General features: G+C 43.0%; 1 protein-coding gene across 2 annotated transcripts; it reads left to right on the forward strand.

Annotated features, from left to right (window-relative positions):
* Positions 1-25,679, forward strand: rfx2 (regulatory factor X, 2 (influences HLA class II expression)). Of its 2 annotated transcripts, none has more exons than XM_069679392.1 (18): positions 1-90; positions 10,986-11,094; positions 11,688-11,777; positions 13,064-13,146; positions 13,766-14,036; positions 15,268-15,342; positions 16,247-16,428; positions 16,608-16,727; positions 17,579-17,700; positions 18,082-18,200; positions 20,874-20,986; positions 21,132-21,283; positions 21,940-22,037; positions 22,366-22,515; positions 22,644-22,852; positions 22,970-23,123; positions 23,215-23,257; positions 23,650-25,679. In XM_069679392.1, the coding sequence occupies exons 2-18, from the start codon at positions 10,987-10,989 to the stop codon at positions 23,769-23,771; spliced, it is 2,211 nt and encodes a 736-aa protein (XP_069535493.1). In that variant the 5' UTR covers positions 1-90; position 10,986; the 3' UTR covers positions 23,772-25,679. The 2 variants fall into 2 exon arrangements, with proteins under 2 accessions (XP_069535493.1, XP_069535492.1); XM_069679391.1 differs by lacking the exon at positions 1-90 and adding an exon at positions 477-552.
* Positions 25,680-25,962: the final 283 nt, after the last annotated feature.

Here is a 25,962-nt window from a genome sequence, read left to right on the forward strand (position 1 = left end):
GCAACAGCAGTCGCAGCATCTGGAAGTAGCCGCGCGAGTGTGAGAGAGGAAAGAGAGCCGAGCCGGGGCAGAACTTTTCTGAAATCAAAGGTGACTATAATTTTATAGAATTTAGATTCTGAGGTTATCTAAATTTGGAGAAAAAATGCTCCGGAATCGAATGCTTTGCTGGCAGTGTTGGTTATTTTCCACAACATAACTTTCCTTCTTTGTGGCATCCGCCCCAAGTTGAGAACGGCTTCCACTCTCCATTTAACTGACGTTCACCTTTTACTGCCAACTGCTTCTTGCACTTAAGTCAGCTCGGGGGAGAAAAAAAACACAATTTCATCTCCGCAAACTTATTTTCCTACGCTTACTTACCTCTTCAACACTTCTCCCTGTTTGAAACTGTCTCGACACCACTTTACACTTGTTGCTTCGTTGTGCAGTGGGTGTCGAGAACTGAACGCACTTCTAGCCCGATCCCAGTAGGATGGATGGCGAGGCTATCAGTCAAGCTACAGCTAATGCTAACTTGGGAAGCAAGCAGCGATGAATGCGAGTTCAGCTGTGAGTTCAACCGTTTGTTTGCGTTTTAGCGGCCGTTCTGTGTAGTTTGTCAGTGGGCCTACAAAGTTAATTCTTGTGAATATGCTGTTCAGAACCGTGTTCAAGCAGGTGGGAACAAGGCTAGCTAGCGTTAGCACCGTTGGTCGAGGTGTTCAAACTGAAACAAACGTCCGTTAACTCAACAGGAGTCTGACTTTCATTTCAGAGGACACTTTAACGTAATGTGTGCGTTGGTTTGATACATTGTATCGTAACAGAAATAAACGACTATATGGCGTAACTTCTGGCGACGTTACGACACTTACTGTTACAGCCCTGCCAAACGTGAGCACTGATCTGTCTCATAAGCATAGTAAATTGGCAACATTGATTCATCTTTGCCACATTGTGTAACGTTTGTTTTCTAAATGGAACAAAGGTGATACTCCAAAAAGTTATGTTGCTGTTGATATTTCAGAAAAGCTTTAATAACGGGATATGTTACAGCTAGGTGGTGCTGTGTTGGTTCTCTTATACTGCTCAGTTTTTACAGTCAATAGAGAGGGATGGAGTATTTAAAGTAACTGGTTTTGTGCTTTTACAACAAGGTAGGAAACTACTGCTTTATCTTAACTGGATGAATAATTAGAGCTGTTTATTATCCTTTCAATACAACAAATAAAGCACCATCTAATATTTTTTCCAGTTTAACTGATTATTCTTTCCCCAGACTGTCACTTTGATGAACAGTTAACTTTGTCAAAGTGTCAATTCACATTCTCTGTATAATGAAAATACTACAACCATCTACCTCTTGTAACAACCTGAACAATATGCGTTACCTTGTCTAACCTGTCGTCGTTTTTAAGTATAGCATGTCAATTTATGTGTCTGCATTGAGAGCTAAGAAAAACCGGAGTCAATTCGGTGTGTGCCCACATACTTGGCCAGTAAAACTGATTCTGATTCTGATGTACCTGTTGGAAAAGACCCAAAAGCGAATGATTGCTAATAGCCAAGTTGTTCCCAGTGGCACTGCTTCATTTTTCAAGCTGCAGGTCTCATTAGAGCTGCTGTTTGACCTTTTTTCAGAGTCACAGGCTCATATCAATCTGTGCTATAGTGTTAATGAGAAATCAAGGAAACGTAGACCCCCAATGATTTTTATTCCTCCTTTCATTAGTTTTATAGTGTGGCTGTGACAGGTTTCCCGCACTTTGCACACCTTTTTTCTCCTTTGGGGAGTCTGTCTCTTTTTGTCCCCAGAGCTACATTAATTCTAATGAACCATCTTTTCAGAGACAGCTGTCAGGTGCTCGGTCATTTGTAATGTTGTTCGCTATTATTGAAGCATCAGGAGGAATCTTTGCAGCATGAAAATGTCTCTAATTAAAGCTCTGCTTGCTACTAATGAATTGAGTTATAAATGTTCACAGTTGTGTATTTAAATAAAGTATTCACCTTGTAAAAGAAGGGAGCTGAAAGATTAATTAAAGTATGTGATGTATTATTGATGCAGGTCAATATCTGTTTCCTTTTAAGAGAAAAGGGGTCAAAAAAGCCAGTTCGTAATATAAAGTTCAAGAAGAATTTAATGCATATTAACAGAAGACTAGGCTCGCATTGCACAAGTGTCAGAGAAAGAAACTTGAATTTGTCGTACAGCTTAGTGCGGCTTCAAAGAAAATACAGAGATGACTGCGCTGTGTGTAACCCCCACCAACCCCACCCCCCAATTTGAGCGTGACACTGTTATGTTTACATGGCAACTTGATACACAAATACACCCAAGTCATGGAAAGAGAGAGGATGGAGTGGGCCAGGGGGCGAAACGTTATTCTTTTAAAAGTCAGTGTTTTAATCAGGTTATTTTCATCTCCCTCTTTGTGGTGAGAGTGCATAGCGTTGGCTTGCAGAGGCAGGTCAGAAAGAAATGGTGCTCAAAGAAGAGAATTGAACAAAGCAGAAAGAAGCTAGTGGTTGGAGAGTTGTTAGAAATGTCATACTGGCTTGTTAAGTTCAGAAAATTATTAATGAGTATTTCAGAAAGTTCATTGACCAAACTTAAGTGTGCAGGCTGTGATTTCCAGGAAACCATGCTCCTTCTTTAAACCTAACCCTCCTCTATCATCCTCATAGGATTGTGCATAGCAGTGTCCACCATCCCCTGTATGCCATTTTGAGAGTTTAATGGACCCATGTGTGTGTTGTACAGTTCAGCTATCAATAGGACAGCTGCAGTGGTCTCTTGGGCAGCGGGTGACCTGACACAGCTTTTGATCACGTGTCCTGTGTGTGTGAGTGTGTGTGCACCTTCATGAGTGTGCAGTGTGGATGTGTTGTGTGTATGCTCATGCTGTATTTAGCTTATCTTGATGAGGCCTGCTCTTGCCTGGGGGAGACGTTCTCAATCCAATAGCCTGCTACAGATATAGACACAGACTCAGCCGCGGCCATCACTTTTGTTGTTGCCTCTGTTTACAGTTGATCATATCCACACAGAGATGCATTTGCCCCCTGCTGTGCTAACTGAACTGCCTGTCTTCTGCACTTCTTTCAACTGATATTAACACAGTCTTAATGGGTTGTCCCATAACTCCAGTCAAAGGCATGTCAGGAAATCACTGAGCAAAGCAAAATAACAGAGAGGAGAATGCCTTGTGGGGCTTGTTAAGTGGAAAATAATGGTGCCATTTGTACACATGAAATGTTTCAGTTTCATAATCTCCTTAATTCATTTATTTGTGAAGGGCTTTTAACTTAAGTGATGTGCCGTTGCAGTTTTATAAGAATCTGTTGAAAGGAAAATAGTTTAAGTGTCCTTGTGACTGTCAGATCAAGTCTTTCAGCTACAAAGAGTTTGGAAATCGTTGTAGGCCTACGCTGCTAGGATACAACAAAAACAGACCTTGTCATATACCAGAAAAACTGTTGCCACTGATTGGCCCCTGCGCGGTGGCAACAAGTTGAAACTTGTCGTGAAATGAAATGTTTTTCAGTCTGTCTTTTCCGTCTGCGTGTGTGTCATCAGGAGCATTCTTAACATTCCACCTGTTTGTATCGGGGCTACACAACTGCTAATTAAATTTCCTGCCACAAACAGCAGACAAGGCAGTGACATTTGCATTACAATGACTGACCCCCCCTAACTCTCTCTGTCAGGCAGGGATAGTAGCAGCCCCCTATCCTCTCTGCACTTTTCCTTTCTTTTGTAGAGTTTAAGGCTACTTTGTTAAGATGTTTATTTGGCTTAAAACAGGACTTCTGTCTGTTTAAACCTGCTACAAAGTAATTACCAGAACCAGGACTTGGTCTATACCCGATCAGCCAAGAAGAAGATCCAGACTGTGTTTTTGAAGTGAAGTTGTTTGGTCTGCAGTTCACATCTTAAGAAGCTTTTTAATCAGGAGTTTTGGTGGGAAACAATGGCAGAGGATGCCATTGTTACAGGTGGCAAAAACCCTGTTTTGGTGCGACCGTGGATTTCCTTACAGTGCAACCCTAATTAGCTTCAAATGAGAGGACATGTTAATGTTCATTATGGGTGGTAGTTTAAAGCAACATTATATGTCATTTATTTGTCACGTAAGAGTTGACAACGTTTGTGTCGAGTGTTGCGAATTGTAGTCAGGGTAGTGAAAGCAGTGAAAGTGATCTGGATTCTCGTCCTGGAAATGTTCAAGTCCTAGGAAACCGAAGAGGTAACGCCAAGAAATCAACAGCGACTATGTGAGGTTTTGCACCAACAGAGAACTTGTAAGCTGCATCCTTTCACCTTCTGTTACTGTATGTTCTGTGATTGCTAGCCTGATGCAAATTACCATGCAGCAACCCTTTCTTTCAGATACTTAAGTAATTAGATGGTAAATGATCTGGAAATGATACTGCATAACATTTACTAAATTAGCAAGTGAATGCTGCTGATGTTATGCTAATCCTAATTTTCTCATGTCAAATATCACTGAATCTGCCTGCAGCCTACAGAGAAAATGATTAATCCAGACCATGTTCAGTTTCTGTATAAAAAGTTGAAACGCAAAGAATTTTGAATGAATGCTCGTAAAACAATCCTTCAGAATGAGTTTTTACTGTAGGTTGCTGTATTGCAATCACACCATGTTAAATCACCAATGCTAGAGGTATTAAATACTTAAATCTAAGTCTGATAGCAAGTATTCAGCCTGGCACTGTGTGAACAACAAGCACTGGGATTTGTCTCAGATTTCAAGCATTAACTGATGACTCATTGTTTGTGTGAAATAGTGCCTGTGAAAGCATACTGTACATACAGTGTGGTGATTCTCTCTCAGTGTCATATCTCTGCGGAGTCAACGCTTGCCAAGAAGGTAGACTCCTTCAGTGCTGCAAACCGCTTATCTCAGGTTCATCGGTCAAGATCGAGGCAGCGCACTGCCAGCATCTGAGGTAATCTCAGCAGAATGTGGTTCCCTGGGAAATAAAAGTCCAAGGGTTGGATACACACCTGTTTAAGAGAGCAAGTGGAAGTAGATTTCAAGACTGTTAGTGTAAGCGTTTTGCTTCTTGAGTGAGTTTTTTTACTTCCGAAGGCACAGGATGCAAGTCTGGGCTGGGCTATATGACTCCAACTTCTCAGCTTTGTTGGTTGGTTTTGATTTAATGCAGTTACCTGTGAAGACTTTGAAGAGACAGCATCATGCCTCGGGAACAGAGGTTATGTATGCAGCTCTTTGTGTTTGTCACATTGTCAGCAGGAACTCTTATTAACTTGTTGACATATGTCATAAATTAGGTGGAAAGGTAGGCTGTGGCCCGTAATGGAACAAGTTATTAGTTCCTGATCTCAATGGAGGACCCTTGTGAGTACAGGATTTAAAAAAGGAACTTTCTCAGTACTCAGTGCTTTTACTCAAAGGAAAGACATTTTTAAATCTGTTAACATTTTTATTGTGATGTGAAATCTTATTGAATGTTGTTGAGTGTGCAGTACTTGCAGGGCTAGGTGTGCTGACTGAGTTCTTTCTGGTTTTATGAATATATTCAGAGACGTGAAAGCGTTAAAACAGGATGAATATAAAGGCCTTGAGGTGAGGTAGTGGTTCAAAAGGGTTATTACATGCTTGTTGTGGCTTTTTGGTAAGATTTCCAAATAAAACTATTAGTATTTATATTTTCTTCAGTGTCCAGCATCTATTAAAGCAGCCAGGTGACCTGAGAGAAGTTTCATCATTAGTTTAAACAGTATGGCAGCGTAGGAGCACATTATATGGGTAATTGTGAAATGGAGTCGCCCACACGTATGACTATAGCCTGATGACATTCCCAGTTGTGACCGTCTCCCTGCTCCTTCCCTGCTTGTCGTCACTGTTTCCCAGTTTGACCTCTAAAAAAAATATGTTCCTGAGACTTCAAATGTTGAGGATGAGTGCTGTTGGGTGGCGAATGGGGGGGCAGTGAAAATCTGGAAAGGGTTAGAAGAGGTAGGGCGTTGGAGGAAGTTGCCGGTGTTGAGCACGGGCGACCACACAATCTCCATGGCAACGGTTTGATCTTTCTCTCTGCGGCTGTCAGGCCTGCAGCGCACATGGTGACGGAGAGGACAGGTCGTGCTGATGACCAGAGGTGGGGAGGGGGAGGAGGGGGCGCTTGGATCAGAGACAGTGGTCAGTGCCTCTTATTTCTGCTCTCTCACTCTCTCTCTTTCTCTCTCTCTTTCTCTCTCTCTCTACCCCCTTAAACTCTGCCATCTGCAGACCCCGAGAGCTGCTTTGATTGGATTAGCCATGAATTAATGAGACAGGCTTGAAGAACAGCCTCTGTTGTGGAAATCTCTTATCATATCTTAATTCGCTCTTTGTGCGAGCGCGTGTGGCTGTGTGATCCTATAGGTTTTTTTAATGAAATCAAAGAAAAGCGAGGCGAGTGCTTTTGTTTCAACCCTGAAAATGAAAATAGATTAGTTTTGTGGTAGTTTAGAGTCTCAAATTAGACAACACATGTTAAAAGCCTCATCAAAAACCTGTTGCTCCACCTGGTATCAGGGATTAATGCGTCTGCATAGTGCTGAACAAATGTGCTTTATGACGTCCCTTCAAAAGCAATGGCTTTATTTTTGTTTTATCAAGTTGGAAAAAGCGTCTCTGCTCAAGCTGTTTCTCCAACCCCTCTGCTCAAGGAACTTTGGAAAGACTCAACTTGCTTTTTCAAGTGTTGTTTTTGAGTGGCGTGATTATAAAGCAACAAGGGCTGCACAATAAACTCACATTTTCATTGTTATCGTAATATGAGCGCACACACTAAACACATTGCAAAAGACTGCCTTTGTTGCCATGAAACAATTATGTAAACACGCCATGCTTAATCACAGAGCATGCATATATTTTGCATGTTAGATAGAGCCCTGTGTATGTTAGCCATGCTTTTCAACAGTTTGCAAATCAGATGAAGCCCCAGCTAGCCATTAGTTACCCTCTGATTAATTGGTGTCAATCTTGTGATGAAAAAGACCCAGCTTTTTAGAGTTAGTTTGGATTCAGGAGAGAAATTTTGCAAACACAAGTACTATGTAAAACATGTAGAACAGCAGATAATATATACTATAATATTTGTTTATTTATCCCACTTTATATCGTCATCACACAATTGAACAATGTAATTGCAGATTTTTCTCATATCTTGCAGGCCAAAAAGCGACCTTTAAGAAAAGACTGTCTTCCTGATAATGACTTTAACATTCCTCCTTCTTTTTAGCACCAAGTAGCTACAAAAACAGAGCACTTCATCCTGTCTCCTTCAATCAAGTCTAAAGCAGCATAAAGTCTGCACATTTTTACATAACTCTGCCCCCGTGTCCCCTGGTGTCTGAAATTAATAGCTTACATAGTATTTATTGTTGTAAGTTTCTTCTGAGCGTGAGATGGAGGGATCAGGTGGGGGGATGGCATTGTTTGGTTTGGGAAGTATTCTGTTGGTTGCTCAGCAACAGGCTCCTGGAAACGGGAGTGGACGGTGTTGCCACTAGCAACCGTTGTTGCTCTGCAAACAATGTGGGCCAGTGCAAACAAGAGCCAAGACTGTGGGCTCCTGCTTTTAATTGAACATCTGTATGTGTTTTTCAGTGATTGAGCCCTGTGTGAGGCAGATCTGTCAGTGACAGATGTTTAACTCTCGGCTGCACTGTTAACATGATACACTGTAGCTTCAGTGACAGTTTGTGAGGCTTTGGGCTTCTTTCACGTGCGTCTCTTCTAGTTTCCGTTTTGCTTTTAAAACTCAGGTAACTCTTTAAAGGAGGGGCTGTTGTGCTAATGTTGTTAAGTGCTCATCTGGGATTTGAGTGAATGAAAACAGGCTTACAGACCTGACATGAAAACAGATCTGTGTGTGTGAAGTTGTCTCTGGGTCGGGGGCAGAAAGCTTTGGCCCCGAGCAGCAGCCCTTCCAGAGAAGCAGTTTTGCAGCAGCGTGCTATGTCTCCTGCTGTGGTCTACCTTTGTGCCTTTCAGAGCTGCTTGTGGGGAATTTGTGTGGCTTTTAACCTCCCCTGAACACTAAGCAGAAAGACTCTGTGTGCATTCGCTCCTGACTCTCCCCCTCCAACCCAACGATTCGGCACACTTCACCATACCTATTAAAGCCAGCTCTTTAATTGAGCTTTAATGGATGAAAACGTGCTGGTCAGTGCTCTGCTTCCTTATTCCTCCTCCGTCTTGCCTCAACACCCACTCCTTAATAGCGTAAAGAAGCCCCCGGGCATCTGTCACTTCCTCTGGTGAAAATGACAAGTCTGAAGATAAATGAAGGGATTGTTGCAAGTGTATTTATAACCTTAGTGACACTTCACAGAGAAATTCCTTGCTGAAGAAGGAGCACGGCAGCGGCTTTAAAAATGTTTGGTTCTTGTTGGTACCATTTTGATAATAGTTCTTTTGGATTTTAAAGACCGTAAAGAAAAATGTGAAAAACAGCCTCAGAAGACGTCACAAATAAGTGCTAATTATCCTATCTGCCAGTAAATACATTGAATATTGACTCAGAGAAGCTGGTCAGGGTAGACTGCATATGGAGTGCTGCCTGCGCAGGACCATGTTTGCGTCTGAAGATTGACACATATCAAGAATTTCAACATAGGCCTCCTCCAGTCTTATTAGTCATGTAGGCAGAGCTGCTTCTTTGCCTGTGGCAGAGTTTCCACACATGGAAAATGCCAGCGGTGGCACACCCAAAACTGTTGTTTTTCTGTCTTAAAGGTACACTTTGCTTCTGCTATATTATGTTCCAGTAGTGCAAGTTACACCAAAATGATTGCTTATGTCAATCCAAGTTACCACGGTTGACAGTTAAGTTGAGGAATATTTTTGTAAATTTGAGTGCTGCAAAAAGCTGCATATCTGAAGCAAGGTCAATCTGATCAATGCCAAATATCATATCAGATATTTGCAGATAAAAAAAGTATATACATTCCTTCTGCATACAGTTTGTATTTTTTCCCAGATCTGTGATTGATGTAGGACTGATGCTATGATTAACTTTCAATGCAGAAATGAAAAGTAAAAGTGTCAGACTTGCTCAAATGTTAAGTGCGGTGCAGTCAGTTAGTTTACTATTTAGGGTCAAGTTCGTATGGGATCTATGGTTTAGTAAAACTTTTTCCCTTATTATCTCCTCTTGCTTGTGGGAGCTCCGTGATTATGGGTTGTGGGGATTTTGTGGTATTGTCAGTGATAGCTTCACCATGTTGTATTTAATGGCAACATTTTAGGTGGTTTTATAAATGAGTGGTTTTATCCTGTATCATCTCAACTCTTCCACAAAAGAGGATGAGACTTTTTTTGGGGGGTTTGTGCACAACATTTATGAGGGAACTCTGGATGGTTACATGTATTTCCCCTCTCTCTCTCTCTCTCTCTATCACCAGTGTGGTTCCCTCGATTCTGACTCATTTTTTCCCCGTTTGTCTTCTCTCTGAGTCACATGTTAGATTTGTTTTTGTTATTCTGTCTGAGTTCAATTTGTCACATGGTGACAGTGGCAGTCTTGTAATTTATTGATGAATTTAAGAGACACATTTATCCAGGGCTCCCTCTCAGCAATCACATTTTTGCATGCCGATGTGAATGCATGGTGCAATTAAATAGTTTAGAGTCTTAATAATTGCGATGCATGCAGTTTCTTGCAATGTGTTTATTATGAAGCCTTTTGCAGCCCCGTCAGAAAGTTTAGGTTTAGTCGAAGGACCCGGGCTGCACCTGTTGCTTTCATCTAAAAGCACAGCCTCCTGAGTACTGCAGCCTGAATGGTTTTTGTCAGATCTCTTGTAGTAAATCAAAATAACATTTTAGTGCCTGTCGTGTATTATAGCCAATTTATGGCTTGTCTAGAGCAGGTTGTGTCTTGCAATAATGCTCCCGATGAACACCGTTCTCTCGACAAGCGGCTGACTCCTCCAGTTGCTCCTGGATCTCTGCCTTCAACCAAACACCGCTCATCAATCCCCCCCCCCCCCAACTGTGCCGTATCTCCCTCTGCCTTATTCTAATCCTCCTCCTCCCCCTCCCACACTCGAAAGTTCCTGTGCAAGAGCTTCATAAAAGGGGGTGAAGGGGGGCGGGGGTGGAGGAGTGAATAGAGGAGGGGGAGTGGAGGAGGAGGGTTGAGTTGGGGGTGGTCGTCATGGATTCCTCACCATAGCAACCGACAAACGTTTACAAAGCATTGAGGAATTTCCTCATATCAGCTGGATTATTGGAGCCCTCAGAGAGCAGCTCTCGCTCGAAACAAACGCTGGATATCATCAGGACCCTGGCAGGGGCTGGAGCCCCACTGCCATTTTCATCTTTTTCCCCATTCGTTTTTTTTCTTAGAGGGAGAGAGAGTGGGGAAGTTGTTTTTTAACTACTTACTCCCCCCTTGCAGCTCCATTCTTCTCTTCCCTGCCCTTACTCCCGCTCTTTCCCTTTCTGTCCTTTTTTTTAAGAGCCTTTGTGTAACTCCATTTTTAGCTCCCCTTTGCTATGCTGTGCACATTGTCACCCAGTGGAAAGCCGAGCGGGAGCAGTGGGTTTGGTCCTCAGGAAGCAGTTCAGTCCTGTTGGTAACTTGAACTCCTGTACTGTAACTTTTCCACCTGGGTCTGATCTGTCAGCAGGACCAGGAGTGTCTGTGTAAAACTGTTGGGCTGCTTATTTTGCTATTGATAAAGTGCAAGGGTGGGCGGCCTCTGGCGCTCGGAGATCTTCACTGACTCAGCTTGACTTGGAAAAGCCAGAAACCCCCTGGGGATCAATAACTATCCTGTTAGCTCAAAGAGAGAAGGGTTGGAGAACATTAATCTAGTATGGCTGTCCATTTGTTGAGGCTTGAAACACTCGAACTTCAGTGTTACCTGTAAGATTAATTCTACAGTGTGGTATATAAACTTCCCCTGCTCATGTCCCTTCTCCTTTTTCCTTCTTTATGTCTTCCCTGAAAACCAGCATGCAGAGCTCAGAGGGAGCGTCAGACACCACAACCAGCGTGGCAGCGCTGCGGACGTCATCATCAGCTCAGGCCCCTGTGGTACAGCCTGTCCCAGCCTCCCAGCAGGTAGCGTATTACCTCCACCCAGCTGTAATGACAGGACAAATGGGGAAAATCTGTAATAAATGTTCCACCCAGTTTCTCTCCAAATGTTAACCATAAAATCCAAGTTATTTCAGAAGCCAAGCATGCTGCTAGCTGCTGTATTTGAGCGCTTGTGCATGGTGTCTGAAAAGAAACAGTGCAAAATATTGACAACTGATGTTCTCCTGGATGCACTCATAATAGTGGTTCCAATTTGTTACTTGGAAGCAACTGAAGCCACCCGTCAACTCTGTCAGCAGATGCATCCTTCATCATTTTAATGCTATTTTCTGCCCTGACTTTTCCCTGCCTCATTGAACAAGTACATCTTGAATCTATAGAGCACAGTCTGAATTTGCCTTTGCCTGTAATCCGATCAGAACACTGAGAAAATGTCCTGTACTGACATTCAGTTTAAATCTATCAACGTCCAGCTTAAGTCTTAGGCCTTGAGGGGGACATTTCTTTATATGTTTGCCTATGTTATGTTGACCGTCATGTGTTTACAATGTTGTGTACGTGTGTGATTGTGCGTGCATACCTATGTAATCGAGTTATGCCTTGTATCCACACAGAGGGTGCTGGTTCAAGCCACAGGCTCAGCTCAGAAGGGAGGACAAGCACAGCAGCTTTCAGTACCCAGGGTTCAACAGGTCCCTCAGCAGGTACACAGTACCGTACGGACTTGTACAGTGCTGTGAAAATATTTGTACACCCCTTAAAAAATATTATTTTGACTTATGTGACCAACCTGGAGACCTATACGGTGTTTCAAGAACATAAAGATTATTTTCTATGAGTATAAATCAACAGAATCCAGTGTTGCATATAGCCTGTTTAACATGGGCTTATTTGTGTCCCTTACAAACGCTTCATGTCTCATCTGAGTAAATAAGAGCAGTCACACTGATGCGCCTTAGGTTTGGCCTTCGACCATCTGTTGCCCACTCATTCCACCGAAAGCTGCTCATCCAGGGCATGTGTCAAACTGTTTCTCCTGCTTCTTGTGCCTCTCTTCCTGCGTTAGAGAAATGTCTCTCTCTGGCTGAGCCTGCCCCACTGCCTGCATACATGAATAACATGAAAATAACATCTTAATACAACTCTTTGTTTAATAAACATTAAGCTCATTGTTGGTTATACAAAGAGAGATTAATTGTGTGTGATGAGCGTTTTTCTTCCTGTAACAGTTGAATCGTTTGTGATAATGTGTTACCATTGTATGTAATTTGAGCTTGGAGCAAAGCCCAGTGATTCCTGGAGGCTTGAACCAAATCCCAACACAAACTCTGTGTGATGTCTAACAGTGACCAGAAGCAGAACTGACTGTCTGCTATTAGCTCATCTCATATATCCGGGTCATGTTACATGCCTGAAGTTTAGCCAATAACAGACGAACTGTTTCTTTGCTGCTTTTTAACATATGTATGTTTCAGTTTGTCTTTATTTACCAGTTGTGATGTTTGTCAAATCAAGCTTGTCTTTATTAAACCACATCTTTTTCAGTTCCAGTTATATCAGTTTATCAACTTTTCTTTGAAATTGAAGGGAAAATAAGCCTGCAATGCAATCCTATTTTTTCTTCCATCCAACTTTTACACTCCCCTTTAAAAACAATGCGCTTATTTAGCATTGCAAATAAACCACAACCTCTGCATAAGAACCTTAGAAGGTCTTGACGAGGTAGGCAGTGTTAATAATCTTAAATTCATTCAAATAATTATACAATATCAAGGGGTGTACAGACTTTTTCACTGCACTTTATGTACACACTGTAATAGATGTGCACTTACCTACACCCACAAGGGAATATCTTTACTTAATGCAGTACTTGCATGATTAAACGAGTCAGTTTATTTAGGATGAATGCATACTTACATTTGTACAAATACTAAAAGCGTAAATACAGATTTTTACCTTCCTGATTTAATTTCCAAATGTCTCTTTGTAGGTGCAGCAAGTGCAACATGTTTACCCATCCCAGGTCCAATATGTAGGAGAGAGCGGAGATGCTGTTTACACCAATGGAACTATGTAAGTAATGTGACTCCACAATGATAACAAAGCAATCTACGTTTACCATGTGTGGTTCATGTGTTCTGTGAAATAAGGATTTCAACCCAGTAAAGCATAAAATTGAATTACAGCACATTAAAGTAATAAGTTTACATATTTTATTCCCTCATTTGTTGGAAATAAAGTTGCCATTCTTATTCAGAATAAGTGCTGTAAAACATTTTTTGCTTTAAAATCACACAGCACTGTGCATAATATTATGCACCGCTCACTTCAGATGCAGGGTCATCTTGAATTATGTATGAATAAGTGCTGGATGAAAAGCCTAATGAAAAATAAGACTTTCCAGACCACTTTCATCATTTCAACATCCAACTGCTTCATAAGTGTCTCTAATCAAAATCCATAAATGAAGCCAAAGTGTTATTTTCCCCCACAGCTTGATGTTTGATTTGATGTTTTAAATCCCATCACACACATCAGTTACAGGGTTTTGTATGAAAACAAGATTATGCAATTCAGTTCAATTGAAATCACTTTATTTGTCCCAGAGGTAAAACTGAAGAGGCACATAGCGTATTACACTTAATTAGTGGTGCATCATCATTGAATGCTAACTACTACGACCTCTCTCTAGCCGAACGGCCTACTCCTACAACCCCGAGGCTCAGCTGTACGGGCAGAGCAGCGGAGGGACCTACTTTGACTCACAGGCCGGCGGAGCTCACGTCACCACAGTTGTCTCCTCTGCCGGTGGTGGGGTGCCCTCTCATGGCATGGTGGGCATCGCGATGGACGTGGGCAGCAGCCACATCATCTCAAGCGGAAGCACCTACCTGATCCACGGAGGCAGCATGGAGGGGAACCGCAACCACATATCCCACTCATCACGCTCCTCCTCAGCTATGGTGAGCCATACCAACGTTTCTGTGCTACTTTGAACTACTTTTTGCAACAGTGTGGGTTTAATAAGCCATCATAGCCAAGAAGAAGCAGAGGTTTACGCTCACTAAATACAGAATGACTGATCCAATATACGTACGGGATTGTTTCATTTATCTTCATACAGCAAAAATAAAGTTTTTATTCTCTAAAGTACAGAAATAAGTTCTTATTATGTAATCATTACAAGAGCAGAGATCCACACAACCAGGTGATGTTGTGTGATGCACACAACTTGTGCTAACTGTCAACACCGCTACCTGAGCCTGTGTCCAGACTGGCCAGGCTCCCGGACAAGCCTGATAGGCAAGGGAGAGACACACAGCGTGTACAGCAACCTGAGTTGGGGCCTCCCGGCTCTGCAGTAACACACAGAGAGCAGAGAGCCTGTAGAATCGGGACATTGGCTTAAATAATTCAGCACTGCCTTGTTTCAGAGGTTTTCACAGGCACTTGAGCGCCCTGTGAAACAAAGCAACCCCTGGGGCTCATTACCATTTGGCCATGAGCCCTCGGGAGCCTTCTTAAGGCTTGGAACGCTGCCTGTCTCTTTTTCCTTTTCTTCTGTGTCTCCAGTTTGGCTGCAACACCACATATCTTTTTCTTTTTGACTTGATTTTCTCCTCCAGCTCCACAGAACGTCCCTGGTTTTGTCATTCACTTTGCCGGCCAGTTGGACTCCATTATTTTTTGTTGTCCAAAGACAGATTAATATGCCAGTGTGTTTTGTACCGGGACACTGTTGCTAATGTGGTAGTAACAACTCACTCGGTCAGATTTTTATTTCTAAGTTACTTTGTGTGATGATTTTCGGGGTGGGGCAGGGCGGGGGTACGTTGACCTAGTGTCTCCAAACTTGACGTGACCTGTGCCCCTGTTTGTGGTTCCTATTTGCATACATTAGAGTGTCTGACTGCAAACCTTCACTGAGCAGCTTAACCCTATGAATCCCTTGATTTGCATGCTTTTGTCAGCCGATAATGGATTTGGCTGCAACACTGACTGATTTTAATGGAAATGCAGAGATCTGGCTGCCCGCTAACAGTCTTATTTCCTTTTTTTTTTGTCTGTGTGTGTCATTTCATATTCCCCTGCTTACTTCTGTCCCCTTCTCTTTTTTTCTGTCTCTCTCACCCTCCTGCCTCCTCCCTCTTCTGTGTCCACTTTTTTGTTTTTGCATGCCTCTTCTGTCTTTAGCTTGAAATGGCGATTGAAAACCTCCAAAAGTCTGAAGGAATTGCAAGTCACAAAAGCAGCCTGCTCAACAGCCATGTAAGTTTACCAGGAACTTTCTTTGAAAAGGACGAGCGAGAAAAATGAAAAAAGCAAAGCAAAAGCTGAACTGTGTGTTTAGCTGTGTTATGCAGAGTTTAACACACAACTTACTACTGGCTTTACTCACCCTCTGCACTGTCCCAATGCGCATTATTGTCTGAATTTATTTCCGTCCTTAACTCGCATTTGCTTTCACTTTTTGCTTTAAGAATGCATCTTTTATATATTTCTTAACACTTTGCATGGAATCTTTTGATTGATTTCTGTTCATCAAGACGTGCACCCAGTGTCGAAAACAATGTGATTGCAGTGTAACCTTTTCCCTTGTTTGAACGCTGTCATTAAAAGTTATGACATTTTTAAATCAAATAAATGTTCTTCTATCCAGACTTTTTTCCTTACATAGGACATTTGTGAGTTTGATGCTTTCCTAACTCTGATCCTGAGTCCTCTTCAATCTCTACATATCAATCTCAATCTCTACATAATTTGTATGACTAGTGTTTGAAGTATCTGCTTTGAATCTGGTATTTATAGATGTTCATAAAAGTTCTTAAAGCCGGTGCTGTTGCAGACAGAACTATGACTGTACCCTCCTCATTTCTAACTCGCTCGCAGATTTGTCCGATAGAATAAAAAGCACTTCAGATGTTTTGAGTGTTCGCTCAATCAGCCATTCCTAAAGCTGTAGTCACTTCATGCCTGAGTCATAAATATAAAAGCCTAAGCATAGCCGCAGCGGGAGTGCAATGAGCCCTTTGGTGTTTAACTCCATAAAATATATCCTCATGATATGTGCGTGTGCTGTGCCTTTTGGTGTGATCATAGGATGCCCTGACTCTCACAGGACCAGCTTCCCCACTGAATGTATGACCGTGTCTCTTCCTCTGTGTGTTTTTAGCTGCAGTGGCTGCTGGACAACTATGAGACAGCGGAGGGAGTGAGCCTGCCCCGGTGCTCCTTGTACAACCACTACTTGCGGCACTGTCAGGAACAGAAACTGGATCCTGTCAATGCAGCCTCCTTTGGCAAGCTCATCCGCTCGGTCTTCATGGGCCTGAGGACCCGCCGCCTCGGCACCAGGTACGAACAGGAAGAAGCGGATAACCGTAATCATGTCACCATTATAGATGTGTCGAGTATGTTGATGCTTATAGACATCGGAGTCTTGCTGATGGAAGAGGATAATGATAGTGATTACACTGATGGCAAATCTTCTCCTCCTCACTGGTTTCTGGTTTGTCTCTCGCTGATTTTACCAGAGGAAACTCCAAGTATCATTACTATGGCATCCGGGTGAAGCCAGACTCACCGCTCAACCGGCTGCAGGAAGACACGCAGTACATGGCCATGAGGCAGCAGCCTGTCCACCAGAAACAGAGGTCAGCACTCTCTCCCTGTCTGCCAACTTTTACCTTCTCCTCCCTTTTCCTGCTTATTGTCTTTCTCTATGTCACAACTTACAACTTCTTTCCATTCATCCTCAGCCATCCTGTTTGTTAATGCTTCCTTAGGCACAGTTTATTTGAGATTTCCTTGTGTTCAGATAAAGATAAATCTTATCATTGACATCATTTATCTTATGGCAGTTGCCTCACTGTGTCTCCATACTCGTCTTATAGTGCAATACATTCACCAAACACCAGAATAGAGCTGCTTTTAGTGCTGTCACAATGTACTCACTTATGTTCAGTTACCAGATGCAGCTATAGTGTTTGACATGCTAACACCAGTTCCTTTACATAAAAACATATAAGGTAACTCTAGCTGTTTTCCCACTGGTCACAAAACCCGCTAACACCCGCTAACACTCGGCTTTTTTGCTTAATGGGAAAGGTTACTATCGGAATTTAGACCCGGGTAATTATCGCCTTGGCTCCAATCGGCATTTATGGGAACACAAAACCTTTGTCAACACGCTAATCTCCGCCCCCTTTCTGGCGCCATGCTACGCTCCGTCGGTAACTTCTGCGACTCCTTGTCATCTCAGCTACAAATTCCGCCCGTTTTACCTCGAATGCACCAACCAAACTAAGTGAAAACCTTTGCATTAATAAAACAAATCATGTTGGTAAACCAGAGAAGTGTTATTTGCCACCCCTGTGGTATTTCACCACTTGGTCCTGCTTTATTTGAAGGTGTTCTAACCTGTGCATTTGTTATGGGCTCATGCTATGCTTTCCTAGTTCTTCTAAATGCAGCATCCCTGGCTTGTGCTCATCCGTCTTTACAGGTTCAAACCCCTACAGAAGGTGGACGGTATGTCTGACAGCCTGTGTGGGAGCTCTCAGCACTGTAACAGCACTCCAGAGCAGTCCGTCGCTGCTCAGAGCCAGCACCACCAGCAGTACATAGGTGAGCTGTCATTAGAGCTGTTTGTTTACAAATGTTTGACACTAAAGATCAAAGAAGTGTATTAAACTCTCATCTTCTTTCTTTAGATTTTTTCATATCCTTTCATCATGTTTTCCCCCCCTAATTAAATAGAAGAGTGCAGTCACATGTTTGCTTTACTCAGACACACAATAACAGACAGATTGCTCAACTTAACTGCCTGGCTGTTTGTTTGTTTGAGACAATTATAGGAGATGTGATTCTCTGTTGACATACACTTTATGATCTACCCATACAGTTCTCTGTCTCCAGAGTTCACAAGCCTATCTTTGTATGTGTTTGTGTGTGTGTGTGTGTGTGAGTAAAATGACTGACACCTGTCTACATTTTCTCTTTATGCAGATACGTCTCACTCCTTGCCTCCATTTCCGTCTCTTGACTTGGGCACCCAGCCGCTGCCCGAGCGCATCAACATGAATGATATCAAGAAGCTGCAGACACTCTACAGAGACCACTGCGAGGTGAGTCACATCACAGCAGCTTTAATTTTATAACAACTTCCACTACTGTGAAAAGTTTAAACAAATACCGTCACTGCAGCTCTTTGAGTATGTTCTTACTGAGGCTGCACTAACGAGTCGATACTAATGGAATAACTTTAAAGAGGGACTGTAGCGATTTAACACGCCAAAGTCAGTTTGCAGGTCTAAAGGGAGGTCTGCCGCATATGTGGGGAAAAAAGCTATATAGGAAACAAATCTGAGGATTTGGCGTTAAAAAGAAATGAGCGTACCAGACCAATGTAGCTCGCTGCTCATCTCTGCTTGAGGCTACATTAGCAGCTACTAGCATAACACACCAAACCTATCATGTGCTTTATAGGCATTACATGTGCTTTGATAGTAGCATATTAAACATACAACTTTATACATGTAGAAAGTTTAGGTATATTGACATGATATGTGCTTGTTCTCAGGACTTTTATTTTGAAATTGTTAAAGAAGTGTCAAAGAAATATTATAGAAGAAGTTTTGGTTTCGCTGTTTTTCGTGGGATTTCTCAACATTATGAAAAATAAAGAATACTGCTAGCCTTATCAAGGTGAATTGCTTAAATACAGACATTTACACAACACAAAAAGAAGACTCCAAGAAAGAAGTCAACAGGTGCAGCTTTGACTAAAAACGATTTATATATTAGGAAAATGTATGAAGAAAGATTTATGAAGTTGCATTATACCACACAAAGACATTTTTGCATTGTTGCACAGCATAATTCATAGTGCTTTAGTCTTCATAGTGCTTGGTCAATTAGTTTGACCAGGCACAAGTAAGAACAACCCCCCCCCAGGATGGAAAGCACGGGCAGTGCGAGGGGCAGAAATGATATTGAACATTAAAATTTGGGGGCTTTACTGGCAGGAGAGCTGCTGTGATTAAAGCAGCGAAAGCTCTGGCTTTATCATATTATCCCTGCCCTCCCCTTGTCCAGTCTCACCACGCTCCCTTTGTTCCAGCCGTCTTTTCATCTCTGTGCAGCTTTCAAGACATGCCAATTAACCTTTCAGCGCGCTGGGTGGACATCTTGGTGTCTTTGTGGTGGCCTCCCCTCGGGCCTTTGTGTTGCCTTGTCTGTGGACAGGCGCACGGGCTCCTGTCTTTGTCTGCCGGCGCATTTCTGTCACTCTCACAGCTCTCATTGAGTTGTGTCTTTAATGTTTATGCATCTTACTTTTTTCTGCCGGTTTTATGTTAGCCAACAGTGACCTGTTAACACATTAGCCAAGACTTTTATTGACACCTTTTAAACCTACAGCACTAATAAAGGTAACAAGTTGGCTAATGAATAAAGCAAGTTTAATTATTCTTTTTTTAACCTGGGCTGTAAACAGATTTGTGTTTCTTATCAGCATTGTTTTCACTAACGTCATGGTTACGCCAGGCAAATATTCAGGCACCAACTGTGCCATTAAACTAATGTTTAAACACAAATGATTAGGTGTTTAATAAAACCTCTGAGGGTAATAAATCACACTGTAAACTGCGGTGTGCGTGTGTGCGTGTGTGTGCGTGCGCAGGTGTTAAGGGTTTAAATCCGGGAATCACTGCAGCATGCCGCCCGTCTGTCTGCGACCCTGCATGCAAACATGTGTTGTTTCTCCTCCGCACTTCTTTCTTTCTTCCTCTCTTTCTTTTCTTCTTTAAAGTTGTTTTTCCTGTGCGGTGAAAAAAACAAAACTGTGGAGGCTGAAGAGAAAAAGGAAGAAAAAAAAAAACCTGCTCTTGTTTGGAGGGGACGGGGAATTCTCCTTTTTGTTTTGGAGTTCTGTGTTTGACCTGTTGCTCGGGGCAACCGTAAACAAGGTTACCATGGCAACGGCCGGAGAGGAAGCAAAAACATATCATGTGATTGAAGCCTACGCTGCTGTGTAACAAGATCCAGCGGCAAGTGCGCGTCCTGCCAGATAGAGACGGAGGAGAATCTCCAAGCGCGGCGTGAATACTACGCTTGTGCTCGCACAGGATCGATGTGGAGAAACACTGGGTGAAAAGAGTTTGACCTCATGTGGAGTCAGGCTGACGTATCCTCCACAACTTTCTACAGCTCTGACTTCTCTGTTTCACTTTGGCCTCTTTTTATAACCTGATTACAACTTTTTCTCTGACTGAACCCTGAAGCCGCCCACAGCTTATCATTTTGGATCTGTAGCTCGCCACTGCTTCCTTTCACGCTCGTGCAGGGCTCACTTGTGTGCTTGTGCGTGTGTGTGTAATCTGCTTTCTAAAAGCCTCATACATATGAACAGGAAAGAGGAAGTCACATGGGTTAGTTCAGGTCAGCGCCTTGCCACGAAAAGGAGGCCAATGCACGCATTGATCACAATTTAAAAAGACCAAGATAAAAAAAACAGAGTGAAATAACTTTAAACCCCTAAATGAAGCCTAAACGTGGCCGTAAGGATCCTCCTGATGATTAATGTGCAGGGAGCTGTGTTTGAGCGCGCTCATTGTCTAACCAGGAGGGCCCGCAGTGAGCGAGAGCCTGCCTGTAGAAACTTTGTTGTGTGTCTGGTTGCCATGGCTCAGCTCTGTATGTTTTGTCCCCCCCCTCCCCCTTCCTCCCTCTCTTTTCCCTCCTCTCTTCCCTCCCTCTTCTTCTCTCTCACCCCTCCCTCCCTCGCTGCTCTCCTACAGGCCACTTTGGATGTGGTGATGAACCTCCAGTTCCACTACATTGAGAAACTCTGGCAGACTTTTTGGTATTCAACACCGCCACCTAGTGACGGAAGCACCACAGTCGCCAACAGGTCAGATCACATCAGCAGGCTGTGCTGTTCGCATTTAGGGTCGTGTTCAAGCTAAATTAAAACTTTTATCATAAAACGTCAAATAGTTTAACCCTTTTACTCGACTTTCCACCACTTTAATCTTTTTTTCCTCTCGTCTGTGTAGTGATGATGACCTGGAGGGTGTGATCCCCAGAGAGAAGCTGGTGGCTCTGTGTAAATATGAACCGGTCAGACTATGGATGAGGAGCTGCGACCACATCCTGTACCAGGCTCTGGTGGAGATCCTCATCCCTGATGTGCTGCGTCCCGTCCCCAGTCAGTACCTCTGATATTTTTATTTAGAGTAAATATGAAGAAAGCAGTTTTTACAGCTCGGCTCGACCCCACTCGTTTTTTTCTGGTTTTCTATCTCAAAAGTATCGGACAAAACCTGGTCCTTTTTTTGTACCGCTTTGGTTAAAGTTCCAGACCACTGATGGTAGCATGTGCGAGTGCTTACGGGTGATTGTGGATAAATGGTCTTGAGAAGCTGCAGCTTTTACACACTCATAAAGTAAAGCTTTGGTGTAGTGTTTCCCAAATGCTTAAGAGTTTAAAAGAGATTATTGTAATGTCATGTTGAGGATAATGTAAGCAAGTTTCATACAGCATCTCTGTCTGACGAGCAGCTTGAGGACCTGGTTCCAAAAGCGAGACGAGGCGAGTCGAGCTATACCATGCAGATTAAAAACACACTGTGAAAGAGAAACACACTAAAGAAAACAACTCGGCTTAAACTATTCCTCACTGTCTCAGTTTGAGCTCTCAGTGACACCCCAGCACCACACCCAACGTTACACACAAAGCCATTTTCACTGTCTGTTCTAGCACTGATTGTACCTTCTTTATTGTTGGCTGCTATTGTATTACTCTGCTGTTAAGACTTTCTGCAGTAAAGTCAGCTTGTAATCCAGGCTGTTCTGTGTCTTCAGGCACTCTCACTCAGGCCATCCGTAACTTTGCCAAGAGTCTGGAGGGCTGGCTGACTAACGCCATGACCAACTTTCCCCAAGAGATTATCCGCACAAAGGTAACAAGATGATTCCCTATTACAGGAGCTGTTGTTTAGATTGTATGTGCAAGTAAAATATACAAATTAAGATATTTTTAATACTATGCAGAGTCCCTGCCACCTCTTCAGAGAGGTGGCGTTCATGTTTCTCCACTGCAATGTTAAGACGTCTTGTCTTATATAGGAAATGTTGCTCCATCGAGTCAAGGAGGACACCTGTTAGAAGCACAGGCAGCCCTACCTGTTGTCCCAAACCTGTTGCATTGAAGCCTGACATCATCTTGTTATTATAATAATGTGCTGTATTATAACGGATGGATTCTCTGGTTCTGCCTCCCTTGTGCAGGTGGCCGTGGTCAGCGCGTTTGCCCAGACCCTGAGGCGTTACACCAGTCTGAACCACCTGGCCCAGGCGGCCCGCGCCGTCCTCCAGAATACCTCCCAGATCAACCAGATGCTCTCTGACCTCAACCGGGTCGACTTCGCTAACGTCCAGGTAAACTTGTCTGACAGCTTCCCCGGTAATTTCACGTCAACACTTTGATGTTAAAATGTTGCCCAAGATCCAGACTGTGTTGTGGTTTCTTGCTGAATGTGGTTGGGCGTGTGTGTTTTGTCTAACAGGAGCAGGCGTCCTGGGTGTGTCAGTGTGACGAGAGCGTGGTTCAGCGTCTGGAGCAGGACTTTAAGGTCACCCTGCAGCAGCAGAGCTCTCTGGACCAGTGGGCCACCTGGCTCGACAACGTGGTGTCTCAGGTCCTGAAGCCTCACCAGGGCAGCCCCAGCTTCCCCAAAGCTGCACGCCAGTTCCTGCTCAAGTGGTCCTTCTACAGGTACAAAGCTGTTTACAGCTTCTTTAAAATCCCTGCATCAGTCTGGTTAGCTCTCTTTAACAGTGTCTCCAAACAGCATTTACAGATGACCTGTCTTTGTCTCTGTCCGTCCTGTAGCTCCATGGTGATCAGAGATTTGACCCTGCGCAGTGCAGCCAGCTTTGGCTCTTTCCACCTGATTCGCCTCCTGTATGATGAGTACATGTTTTATCTGGTGGAGCACCGTGTGGCTCAGGCCACTGGAGAAACTCCCATCGCTGTCATGGGAGAGGTAAGAAGAGAGCTGCAGCTGCACCAGTAGTAACACTGATATAAATGATGTTGAAAAACAGTCTAAAACTTTCTCCTGTCTTGATTCACAGTTCAGTGACCTGAGCTCTATGATGCCATCACTCATGGAGAAAGGTAAGCCTTTGCTATTAACAGCGCTAGTTTTGATATTTGTGTGGTTATGTCCCAGCTCATTTTAAAGGATCTTTGATATTCTCCAAAAATAAATGGAACAAAACTCATTCATTCATCTCTGGTTGTTTCCACGAATTCATGACCTAGTGTGTTGCACTCTGCCCCAAGCTTATTACTTCCTAATTAATCTCTCTAACAATAAGTCACCTGATTTATTTATCCCTCTGGGGCGGTATTACAGAAACCACCTAGCTTGCAGATCGTGCCTTAGATGTTTGGTAACTGTAGTAATTAGGGTTGCGACCTGATTTAGGACAAAAAAGCTGATACTGATTAACAGCCTAATTCTGAAAGCTTTAATAACTAAACTATTTCTCTCCCTGTGCCGATAGATACGTCCTTCTCCGATGAGATGAGTGACCTGGGCAGTGACGCCGACACGTCCCGAGGGCCGACTGAACCCGCCGTGAAGAGAGAGAGGATCGAATTGAATCACCCTCTGCAGGAGATGTGAGTCCAGTCCGAGCTGGGCCACGTGCACCAGCATCTCTCCCTGAATGGAAGGCGACCCTGAAGCGGCCTTAGGGGGCGCTTTAGGGACGCTGCGGCGTTTGGGCCGAGCACACTGCGTCCCTCTGCAGTCGGTGTGTGCAATGTACATAGAGAAGAAAGTAGCAGCGTCAGTCCTCCCCTCACTAGCGTTTATACAGGCGTGCTGTCTCTCCCGGGAAGCTCACACGTCCGTTGTTAATTTGTTTTTTTACTCACAGGGGTGTAACACAGGTCTGATTTTCTTTGTTTTTGTTCCAACTGTGAATGACTTCGTGCAGTACCTTTTTATCGGACGTGTAACTTTGAGTGGTGGTGTGTGGTGTTTGTGATTCTTCTCCTCTCTTTATTTTTTAACTAGCTGTGCCAGTGTCATTTGAGTGCCTTAGATCGCTAACTTTGAAAACCACCACTACAGATGTCTATCTATCCCTCAGCTGTGCCTCTACCGCAGTATGAATGTATCGTCTCCAAACCTCAAGATTCAAAGCACCTTTAACGTCGAGTAGGTGTAGATGTGTACACTCCTTGTTGCCTCTGCTGCAGCTCGCAGCTAAAACACTCACGCACACACACGTAAGAAACAACAACGAACATGCAACCTACTGACCCAAAGGACCTTTCCCTGAGTCGTCCCCACCAGCTAACCATAGTCATGGCTCTGTAGGACCCGCAGTAGTCAGGAAGGCAGGGAACTCCTGTGTAAGATGTTGGTTTGTTTACCTCAATAGATTTCTATGCTGTGCTCCTTTTGGCTCAGAGTATACGAGGCGAGTATTAAACCTAAATGTAGCCACTGTCCCGGTTTGTGTCTCCCGCTCCCGTTTCCTTACATGTAAATACTTCTAAAGATAGTCCTGTGATGGCTCCTCTGCGTGCTGGAAGGATACATACATGCAGAGCTGTGGTCTTTCTCAGCTGCCACAGAGTTAGGAATAAATCCAGACTAATCGACCTAATGGAGACGGGATGTAAACACCTAAAACTGGAATCTGCTCCGTCTCATTCACCCTCGTTTTCCTGAAGTTGTTTCATCTTTTAATCAATACACGTCGGAGCAGTTGGACCTGTAAAACCAAAACCCATTCACAAAAATAGGAATTGTTGGCTCCCCGACTTCTGATACTTTGACCTCATGCTGTTACTCAGATTAAAGTCTTATGTTCTGTTTGGATTAGATAGGAAAATACGGTGTGTTATATGGGGAATATGTCCATAATAAATTATAAATATATATATCTTTGTATGATGTAGGAAGTGCGTGCTTTGTGGCCTGATCTCTCTCCTCACACTGTATCAGAAGAAAAAGCTTTGATGTGTAATCGATTAAACCGGCGTGTGTGATAAATTTGTTTCCAATCTCAAATGTTCAGTGTATGAAATTCAACTGTCACCACGGCCTGAGTACGATATTAAACTGTCACAAGAGAAAATTCTATTTATAAGAACTATTCTGATTTGGTTGACATCAGCTTTGTGTTGAAGTTAGTTTAAGTGATTTATTTCTCTTCCTCGTTTCCCCCGCGGATGATTTTGTCGTAGCGATGAGAATCCTTACGTCTGAGTTATTTAAGGCTTTTTTGTAACTCGTGCCTGTCACAGTAATTTGCCTTCGAGTGCTTTGGAAAAATAAGTAATTTCTGTGTGTACTTTGTAATGTTTTGTAAGACTGTTTTAGATTTTCGGCGGAGGATTATTTTTTATTGAACTAGATTTGGTTCTTCTTACAAGTATACTGAACCCTTATTTTTGTGCATTTTTAAACCTGTTCTTGACTACACTTTAACTAGCCTGAGGACAGATGATGTCTGTAATAAACTGCATAGTTGAGCTGTATTTTGTACTTGGTCACAATGTGTAATAAATTGTTGTAAACCAAGAAGTTTGAGGACATTTATTTTTATCAAATTTCAACATCACAAAACCTCTATTTGGAACAAACAGCAGATTTACAAACACTTCTTTTTCTAAAGTTTCATACAATACCGTCGCTCCGAAGTGACTCGTTTGATCCTTTAAGATGTTTTAGAGATTTCGTCCATTCTGTATTTACATAAATTAAAAACCCTACTTCCCATTGCAGCTCAGTTTCATACAGTTATGCTCTTAATTTAATGTTTTACATGTTTTCTTTTCTGCTGTAGTTCAAGAAAAAT

This window comes from Semicossyphus pulcher, unplaced genomic scaffold (assembly GCF_022749685.1).
Source record: "Semicossyphus pulcher isolate SPU_LCO1_2020_fin unplaced genomic scaffold, fSemPul1.0.p SCAF_4, whole genome shotgun sequence".
NCBI classification, from domain to species: domain Eukaryota; kingdom Metazoa; phylum Chordata; class Actinopteri; order Labriformes; family Labridae; genus Semicossyphus; species Semicossyphus pulcher.